The sequence below is a fragment of the Ursus maritimus genome, unplaced genomic scaffold, assembly GCF_017311325.1.
Source record: "Ursus maritimus isolate PB19 unplaced genomic scaffold, ASM1731132v1 scaffold_11, whole genome shotgun sequence".
NCBI lineage: Eukaryota > Metazoa > Chordata > Mammalia > Carnivora > Ursidae > Ursus > Ursus maritimus.
In genome coordinates this window covers 69,580,125-69,590,065 of record NW_024423453.1, presented here as the reverse complement: position 1 = coordinate 69,590,065, position 9,941 = coordinate 69,580,125, and the positions used below count along the sequence as shown (strand labels likewise).

Genomic DNA, 9,941 nt, shown 5'->3' with positions numbered 1-9,941 from the left:
AAAAATGCATGTCTTTTAGCCAATTCAGAATCTTCCCCCTACCCTACTTTTTTTTTTTTTCTTTAAACCCAGGAGAGATAAAGCTTTGGGGGAAAAAAAAAAAAGACCAGATCTCAGGCTAAATAAGGAAGGTGTATGTTAGGTGCAGCCAGACTAAAAGTCTGGGCTGAAAAGAAGCCCTCTGGTGGGTGATTGTTGTGGAAAAGGAACAAAAACCAAAGGGAGGGAAGGCAGGAGCTTACAGGAGAGAAGTATGTGATCTGTCATGGTGTAGTATGAATTACAGTCTGAAAACTCCAGGAAACTACTCATTCCAATTCTCAGGCCCAGGGCAAAAAGGTCCAGAGGAGGCTTTTTTACCTTTATTAACCAAAAATGTAATGACCCCACCACCACCCAGCCGCAGTGCAGGGGCTCTTCCTCAGGCCGTTGTCGGTCATGGGGAGAGTCTTCTGTCCCGGGCCCACCCCTTGCAGCACACTTCTGTTTATACAGCATGTCCCAAAACCACAGTGAGTGCTTCTTGTTCTACTTGGGCCACCCGGTAAATACTCAGGTTGGCGTATTATTTAAAAAGGAAAGAGAAGCAGCTTGTATTTTCATCTCCTCCTACCCATCTCCATATTCCACGCCAGTCGGTGCTGAGCAGGACAGGCTTCTCTGTGAGAGCCTCTGTCTTCCTCTCTCTTACAGGGACAGAGAGGAGCCTTGATTGCATTCCAAGGTCAACGAGAGGTTTTTGAACTTAAGTATAATTCAGGAGGTGACACCCTGGTCTTGGCCATCCTTTTTCCCTTCAGGTTTGCACTTTCAGGGCTGATGCGCAGTTAGGTACACAAGAGGATGGAGTGGAAACGACATCCTCAGAAGTAACGGGGACAGCTCATACGAAATCATAGGAAGTCCTAGAAAGAGCACTTGACTTTAATCCCTCCCCACTTTGCGGAGGTCTCCAAGAGCAAAAAACGTCCCACATCATGTGTTGGGGGCACTGTTTGGATATTATTCACTGTCCCAGATCACCAGGGAAGAATCTGGGATGTCCATGCAGACCTCCAATGGCATCAGTATGCACGCCTCCTCCCCGAGCCTGGCCTCTTTTGCCTTCCAGAGGCGCAACCTGGGGAAGGCAATGTTTGATCGCTCATGACTGTCATCTGCGCTGGCATTACCAGAAAGGTGGGTTCCAGCCTCCCAAGCAGTACAGGTAGGGGTAGTAAGGGTAGCTGTTATGCATGGAGATGTGGGAGGCCTGGGATAAGCCCTCCTCTTTCAGAGCTGGCAGGGAGGAGTGCTTCTCCAGGTCTCCCAGGTCCGAGGTGAGCTGCTTTCGCTTGGTCTTATAGCGTCTGTTCTGGAACCATATTTTCACCTGGGTCTCAGTGAGCTTGAGGTTCTTGGCCAGGTGAGCCCTTTCAGGGGCTGACAGATACTTCTGGTGGCTGAATTTCCTCTCTAACTCAATGACCTGAGTGTGGGAGAAGGCGGCACGGGAGCGCTTCTGCGGCTGTTTCGAGGTTTGTGGAAGGCTTGGTAAGGAGCCTGCACTGTTTTCACAGTCCAACAGATAAGTCTCAAAGTGTCTATCTGGAAAGGAGAAGGGAGAAGAAGGAGGGATGGGAAGGAAAAGGTTACATGTTAGAGGGAAGAGAGCAGAATTCAATCCATCCTTATCTCTTCAGTGAGTGAACAAACAGCCCACTGTCATCTTGGATACATTTCACTTTTTTCACATGACTAAGGAACTCTCCTGAGTGGGGAGTGAGTGAATATGTATATTATGTATTAGTTCCCTAACAGTCATCAAGAACCCAAAGTTAGAAGCGGTTAGTGGTAGAGCTTCCTGCCATATCGTCCAGGGAAATTAACTAGGGTCCTAGATGTGTGCCTTGAAAAGAGGTGGGAGAAGCGAGGCAGGGAAGACACAGAAATCAGACAGCTGGGAAAGCAGCACCCAAAGGCCTCAGGGTTAACTTCTGGGTGGCGGGAGAGGGTTTGTGTTACAGGCGAAGCGGCCGGGGCTAAAGGCAAGTTCATCCTCTGGCTTTAATCCCCTTTTTTCTAAAGAAGCCTTAGAGTACCTCATCCGAAGTGACAGGAAAGGAAAGAAGTCTACTCTCTATGTACTAACGGTGTTACATATCCTGAAGGCCCGAGGGACCTTCCAAATGTAGTTTTACTGCCGGTGGAGTTGGGAAGCCAAGGGAGTCTTCTCTTGTCAAACCCTGATCAGTAACTCGTTCTATGTAATCGTGACTGCCAGGAGGTAGCGCGGGGCGGGCGCGGATCGAGGGTCCCGCGGTGGCTGGGAGCGGGTGGCAGGCGTGGATCGAGGGTCCCGCGGTGGCTGGGAGCGGGTGGCAGGGTTTTCACCGGGGACGCTGGGGCCGGGGGCGCCGCGTGCGCGCTCGCTCTGGAGCCCGAGGCGCCAGAGCCCGCGCGGTGCAGAGAGCACCGTGCACGACGGCGAGTCCAGCCCAGGTACAAATCCTGCGCCACCCTGACGGTGGGGCTCACGGTTAATTTCCAAGGCGCGTCCGCGGCGGGAGGCGGTGAGGTCCCTTGGCCTGTCGCCGCGGGGCCCCGCATCCCCGCAGCTGGAGCTCCGCGAGGCCTGCATTGGACCCGCCCTCGCGCCCGTGCAGCCCGCAGGCCGGCCCGCCCCTCCTTCGGGACCGCACCCTGGCCCAGCCCCGCCGCCCCAGCCTCGCCGGCTCACCTGGCTCGCTCCCCGCCGGCGCGTCGGCCTCCTGCGCGGCGCGGGGCCGGGCGCTCCACTCGTCCTCGGGCGCCCCGGCGCCGCCTCTTCCTCGCTCGGGCTCCGGCTCCTGGTCTCGCCGCGGGTCCGGCTGAAGCGGGGGCTGCGGACTGCTCGTGTGGCCGCCGCGCCTCTCCGCGCCGTCCCGCAGGATGTCCTGGATGAGGAAGGAGGTGAGCGGCTTGGACTGGTTGGCCGCCCCCGCCTCCCTGGGCCGCGGCTCGGGAGCCCTGAGCATCCCGGCGGCCTGGCTGCAGCCCAGCGGCGTCAGCTGCGTCCTCGGCGTCCGCACCACTTTCACTTTCCGCCGCCCCGGCGCACTTATAGCCCTGGGGGAGCGCGCCGCGCCGCCTTCCCATTGGCCGCCGGGACCGGGGCCGCGCCGCGGATTGGCAGATTGGCCGCCCGGCACTCCAGGTGAGGGGGGCGGAAAAGGGGAGTCCCTCGCAAGGTCTCTGTCACCTCTTCCCCAGAGGATTCCTCCCTAAATTCCAGCTCCGACCCAGAACGGAAGTTTAGACCCTCTGGGGAATAATGATGCAGAAGAGAGATACTCCGTTTAGCTCTCATAGATTGTTAAAGCAACTTTACTCACAAAGGGTGGGGGAATAACTAGGATCCCAGTTTACAGTTGCAAATTCCGAGGGCCCCCTGACAAAGAGAGATTGGTAGCAGAGCTGGATCTACCAACGGTTTCAAAGACACAGGGTATTAAGGAGGGCACGCATTGCAGGGTGCACTGGGTGTTATACGCAAGTAATGAATCATGGAACTTTACATCAAAAACTAGGGATGTACTGTATGGTGACTAACATAATATAATAAAAATATTATTATTAAAAAAAACAAAGACACAGGACAACAGGCTTGATTCTGTGCTGGATGTCGTTGGGGCCATTGATAAAAGTGGAATGAGAACGATGGATTAAAGTATTGAATCTGTTAAATTTACTGAAGTTAACAGTACTGTGATTGTATAAGAGATTGTTCTTAGGAAATAAACATTAGCGTACTTAGGGGCAGAGGCTCACGATGGATGAAACTTAACCCTCACATGATTCCGAAACAACAATACAGATTGAGAGATAGATCCCATGTGATAAAATGAGCTGGTTAAATATTAACTGTTGGTGAATCTGATATGCTGGAGTTCTTTTGAACTATTTTTATATATGCAACTTTTCTATTCTTCCTGGTCTAAGGCAACTTGCATTCCACTGGAAACTTCAAAAGGATGTCATGTTGTGTGTCTGGGGAGGAGAGAGAGGGAGTAGGTTCTTCTGGACAAAGCAACCACCAAAGAGAACCGCCGTGTACAATGGGGACGTCTTTGGCAAAGGTGATTCCTTCTCTCATTTTTTTCATTTCAAAAAATATTTTAAACATTTTCTAGATTCACAGGAGTTTGTGGAATTAGCACCCCCAATTTCACCCAATGATGACATTATCTAACTGCAATGCATTATAAAAACCAGGAAATCCACCTAAGTACCTTACTGTTAACTATACTACAGACATTATTTTCATCATTTTAAAAACTGTCATTCATTGTGTGTATAGCTCTATGCAACTTTATTACATGTATAGATTCTTGTAATGCCACAGTCAAGACACAAAATTGTTCTATTACCACAAAAGAACTTCCTGTGCTATCTCTTTGTATTTGTGTATCCAAGCCCCTTGTCTCCATCTCTGACCCCTGGCAACCACTAGTCTGTTCTTCATCTCTATAGGTTTACCATTCGGAGAATGTTACATATGTGGAATCAAACATCATATGGTATGTAACCTTTTGGAATTGGCTTTTATTATTGAGCATGATATCCCTGAGTTCCACTTAGATTGTTGCATATATTAATAGTGAATACGTTTTTATTGCCAAATAGTATTCCACTGTAGGGATTTACCAGAGTTTGCTCAACCATCTACCTACTGAGGGATGGTTGATCTGTTTCCAATCTTTTGCTATAATGAATGAAAGTACTGGGGCATCTGGGTGGCTCAGTCCGTTAAGCATCTGCCTCCGGCTCACGTCATGATCTCAAGGTCCTGGGATAGAGCCCTACGTTGGGCTCCCTGATCAGCGGGGAGCCAGCTTCTTGAGACTTCTTCCTCTGCAACTCCCCCTGCTTGTGCTCGCTCTCTCTCAAATAAATAAATAAAATAAAATAAAAGAAAGGAAGAAAGAAAGAGCTGTGAACATTCACATACAGGTTTTTATGTGAACATGAGTTTTCATTTCTCTGTGATAAACATCCAGGAGTGCAATTGCTGGGTCGTATGGTAATTGCATGTTTTGTTTTATTAGTAACTGCTAACCTATTTTCCAGAGTGGTTGTGCCATTTTAGATTTCCACCAGCAATATTTGAGAGTTTCAGTTTCTCCATACCCTCATCAGCATCTGGCATTATCGTTGTCTTTTATTTTAGCCATTCTAGGAGGTGTGCAGTGATATATCACTGTGGTCTTAAATTTTCAGTTTGCACTTCCCAAAAGCCTGATGATATTGAACATCTTTTCATGTGCTTCTTTGCCATCCATATGTCCTCTTTGGTGAAACATCTGCTCAATTCTTTGGGGTTTTAATGATTCTTTGTATATTCTCTATATGGACGTTTGTTTAATGTGAGGTTTGCAAAGATTTTCTCCCAGCTTGTAGCTTGTCTTTTCATCTTTTAAACAGAATATTTCACAGCACAAAAGTTTTTAATTTGGGTAGAGTCCAATTTATTATTTTTTTTATTTTACATATTTTACTCTTGGTGTCATGCCTGAGAACTCTTTGCTTATCCCTACTACTGAAGATGCTCTCCTGTGTTATCTTCTAAAAGTTTTCTATGTTACTTATAAATGCAGGAGCCATTCTGAATTTATTTTTGCATATGGTGTGAAGTGTAGGTGGAGGTGGCCTCCTTTCATTTTTAAATTCTAGAGCTGGGTGGCATTTCAAATCAGTGGAGGAAATGTGAATTATTTAATAACTAGTACTGCCATTTGGAAAAAATAAAGTTCTATTCTTATAACAAAATAAATCCCAGATGGCTCAAAGATTTAAAACATAAACAGGCTATTAAAAAAAAGGTTTACCCACACTTATCATTGGAGAAATGCAAATTAAAACCACATTGAGATACCCCTTTTCCACCTATTGGATCGGCAGAAGTTAAGAAGATGGATGACAGTCCAGCGCTGGTGGAAGGTGTGGAGGAACAGTGGCTTCCATACCAAGTTGGAGGGAGAGTAAATCAGCTTCGTATATTTGGATGACAACTTGTGAAAATTAAAGCTGGGCATATCTTTTGACACAGCTATTCCATGCTTAGAGACTTACCCTAGAAATATACAAATTTATGTTGTTATTACTTGGGGAAAATATGCTCAATTTGGTCAGAGACTGATTCAAGTTGCAAAATAATGTTATAGAATAAACTCATTGTGTAAAAAATAGTTACAAGTCATCTATATTTTACATCTGAACATTTTCACGTATAGAACATATCTGAAAGGATATAAATATCTAAGTAGAGCAGTTACCTGTGATCAGTGAAGTGGAGACAAGCAGATGGGGAGGAGGACAGGGGAGGGGAACAGGGGGAATTTTCTTGCGCTAATTTGTAATTTCAAAAAAATTAAAAATGTAGAGTGGAAGTTGAGCCTGGGCTCACTTCTTCTACCAGCAGCACCTCAGATCTCAGATGTCCCTTCGGAATGGGGACACAGTTCACAGCACTTCTCCTCACCTCGCTTCTCATGGCCTTCCTTTCATGCTTTGTATTTGGGATGTTTGTGTGGATGGGTACTCTCCTTTATTAGACTATGAGCTCCCTGTGCAGGGACTATGTCGTCCTCATATTTATACTGTCCCTAACGGCTGGCTTAGATCTTGACATACAGAAGGTGCTGTGATCCTGACACACAGTAAATGTTTGCTGACTGGAAGTCCAGTTTTAGGCGCTGGGAGGCATCTCCCAGGCTGGTACCATTATCCATAAGGGACCACAAGGTCCCAAGGCAAATCACAGTGTAAGGTCTGCCTTTCTTCACCGTGTCTGTGCAGCTTAAACTGGGTGACAACGAGCAAGGGCAATCAGGAAGGCACAAAGGAGGTGCAGTAGGCCTCTACTGATGAAATAGAATTCCAGAGAAAAATACTGCCCCCTCCCTAGATGTCCCCCTCTAAATCCCTGGAACTTATGAACACGCTATATGGCTAACAAAAGGGAGCAAAGGTGCAGACAGAATTAAAGTTGCTAATCAGCTGACCTTGAGATGGCAAGGTTACTCTGTATCATCCAGGTGGACCCAGTGTAATCGCAGAGTTCTTACAAGTTAAAGAAGGAGGGAAGAGTCAGACCCATAGAAGCGATGGGAAGTGAGAAAGACTCACCTGACTTTTGCTGACTTTGAAGATAGAAGTGGGCGGGCCTGAGCCAAGGAACACAGGCAGCCTCTAGACCCTGGAAAAAGGTGAGAAGCAGATTCTCCCCTAAGCATCTAGAAGAGAAACAGCTCTGCTGACACCTTGACTTTAGCCCACTTAGACCCATTCTGGACTGCCAGCCTCTAGAAATGAATACAGAGGCATTTATAAAAGGTTGCAGAAATGGAGAGAGGATTACCAGCTCTGCTTTGATATGAATTTCGAGACATTTTTTTAATTAAAACATACATTTAGACCCATAATTCCACCCCTTTATTAAAACTTTCTTTTTCGGGGCGCCTGGGTGGCTCAGTTGTTAAGCATCTGCCTTCAGCTCAGGGCATGATCCCAGAGTCCTGGGATCGAGCCCCACATCAGGCTCCTCCGATGGGAGCCTGCTTCTTCCTCTCCCACTCCCCCTGCCTGTGTTCCCTCTCTCGCTGGCTGTCTCTCGCTCTGCCAAATAAATAAATAAAATCTTTTAAAAAAAACAACTTTCTTTTTCTAGTCTTCAGCCATATTCTATTGTAGGATAAGTATAATTTTGGATCCTGTTTTTTCCTTCCAACCTCTTATTACAGCATAAGCATTCAGATACTGCTCCTTTAACATATTTTAGGAGCCTTCTAGATCCAAAGACGCTGAGAGTTTAGAATCATCTAATATATTTTTTTGCTGATCTCGGCAAGAAGCTGAGGTTTCCAGTGACTATGGAACTATAACTGGGAGTCCAGGCTCATGAACTCCTGGTGCAAACACTTCCATTGGGTCACCTCCTATCCCTCTGCCCACCCCCACCTGCCTCCCCAACTACCTGCCCGAGTGCAAAGTGGGAGCAGAGTTTATAGAATTGTCCTATGTAAAATGTGTTTTAAAATGTACCCGGGATTTGTTTCAAGCAAGTATGGATGGTAACACATGCAGACGCAGAAATGACTGTCGTGAAGGGAGAAGTTGATACTCACAGATCCCTAGAAGCAGAGGCAAGATACACTATGCAGGGCCACCTGGGGAAGCACCAGGGTCCGGGGGTAGAAAGGGCAAGGGCAAAGAATGGACTCCAGCCTTTATTGTGGTTTTTGTGGGAAGGAATGGAAAAGGCTTAGGGTTGGATAGTTTCAATAATTTCAGCAGGCTCTGGGCTGTGGGGGTGGTGTCGAATTGCCTGGTGCTTGGCCCTGGGGTGATACTGGGGGGGGAGAATATTGGCTTGGTGGGTGACAGCAGGACAACAGAGGTGGTTGGGGATATGGGCTCAGGAATTGTTGGTTTGCATTCATGCTTGTGGGCAAGTTGTTTGCTGTTCCTAGGAATTAGCTAACCCCAAGAGAGGCTGTCCCTCCCAGGTCTGCAAAGCCCTAAGTTATCCAACTATCATAAAATATAGAAAATAAAAAACACAATGAATACAAAACACTTTGTTAGCATCCATCATTTTCACAGCACACATTTTTCTTTTAAAATATGTTTCAGGGGTGCCTGGGTGGCTCAGTTGGTTAAGCGTCTGCCTTCAGCTCAGGTCACTATCACAGGGTCCTAGGATAGAGCCCCATGTCGGGCTCCCTGCTCAGCGAGGAGTCTGCTTCTCCCTGTCCTTCTGCCCTTCACCCCTGCTTGTGCACTCTCTCTCTCTCTCTCTCTTATATATATATATATATTTCAAGGCCTTCTGGGAGTAGCCACACCAAGTTTATGCTCTATCTCAATACATCATGACCTGTGTCTTCCATGAAGGCACTTCATGTTGGCTTTGCTAATTCTGAAAGACAAGAAGATAAAGAGAAAAGAGGAATCGACCATAACCACCACCACAACAAAAAGGACTATGCACCTTGCATCAGCCAACAAGGTTCATCAGACTTCCAAGAAGGTAGCGGTTCAGATGGAGGTGGGAGAGGTTGAGGAGTAATCCTCAACTGGAAACAAAGATTTGTTTCTAGATCCTAATGGATCTAGATGTGCCTCAGTGAGGGAAGACTGCGTGAGTTTCTCATGGTGGAGACTCCTACCATCCTCAATATAAAACAGGCCTCCTTGGTACAGTGCTGGCCATTCTTAAATCTGCTTTAAGTGGGGGTGGAGGGGTGGGAGAATACTTTCCTCCATGTTCTTGGAAGTTCAGTGAAATTGGGACTCAGACTTTTCCCTTCAGTATCCTTCTGGACTGGATAGGAATATGAAAATGCTGGGTCCTATCTCACCAGAAAAGGTCCTGTTTGTTTCCCCAACCTCATGCCCTCCCTGCAGTAGAACTAAAGATTTTTTTGCCCTTGTGGAGAAAAGAATTGTTTAGAAACAGCTTCCAGTGTCTTAGAACTCTAGCTTGGGGAGGGAGGCTGCCTTTTTGGAAGGAGGTCAGTGGCTAATGGAGTAAAGCTCTAGCTGTGGGGCCTTAGGCAAGTCACCTAACCTTTTGGAGCATGCCTTAGTTTCCTCTTGCACGCTGGGTGCAAAAACAGCATCCCCTTAAGGATTGTCGAGAGGAATAAGATGGCCTCTCATAATGAAGAACCTCAGAGCCTGGCACGCACAGAGTGCCCACGAACGGCTCAGTTCTACTAGTTGTGTTCAGTTCTAGACCCACCTCTGCAACATATCAAATTTGCTTTTTCCAGGCTCACTGTAAAGAGGCTGCATAAATAGGCATTCTGGATCTAGGAGTGGCCAATAAAACTGGGGAAGAGTGGTGCAGGAGAGTGTGTTGAATCAATGACCACGCTTCAGGTCCAGCCCTGTAGTACTTCTCCTCCAGCACACCGTCT

The 9,941-nt window shown here is 47.1% G+C and overlaps 1 protein-coding gene across 1 annotated transcript; it reads right to left on the bottom strand.

Moving 5' to 3' along the window:
* Positions 1-349: 349 nt before the first annotated feature.
* NKX3-1 (NK3 homeobox 1) lies at positions 350-3,035 on the bottom strand. Its single transcript, XM_040626494.1, has 2 exons — positions 2,720-3,035; positions 350-1,587 (listed from the first exon to the last, which is right to left on the bottom strand). The coding sequence occupies exons 1-2, from the start codon at positions 2,994-2,996 to the stop codon at positions 1,169-1,171; spliced, it is 696 nt and encodes a 231-aa protein (XP_040482428.1). The 5' UTR covers positions 2,997-3,035; the 3' UTR covers positions 350-1,168.
* Positions 3,036-9,941: the final 6,906 nt, after the last annotated feature.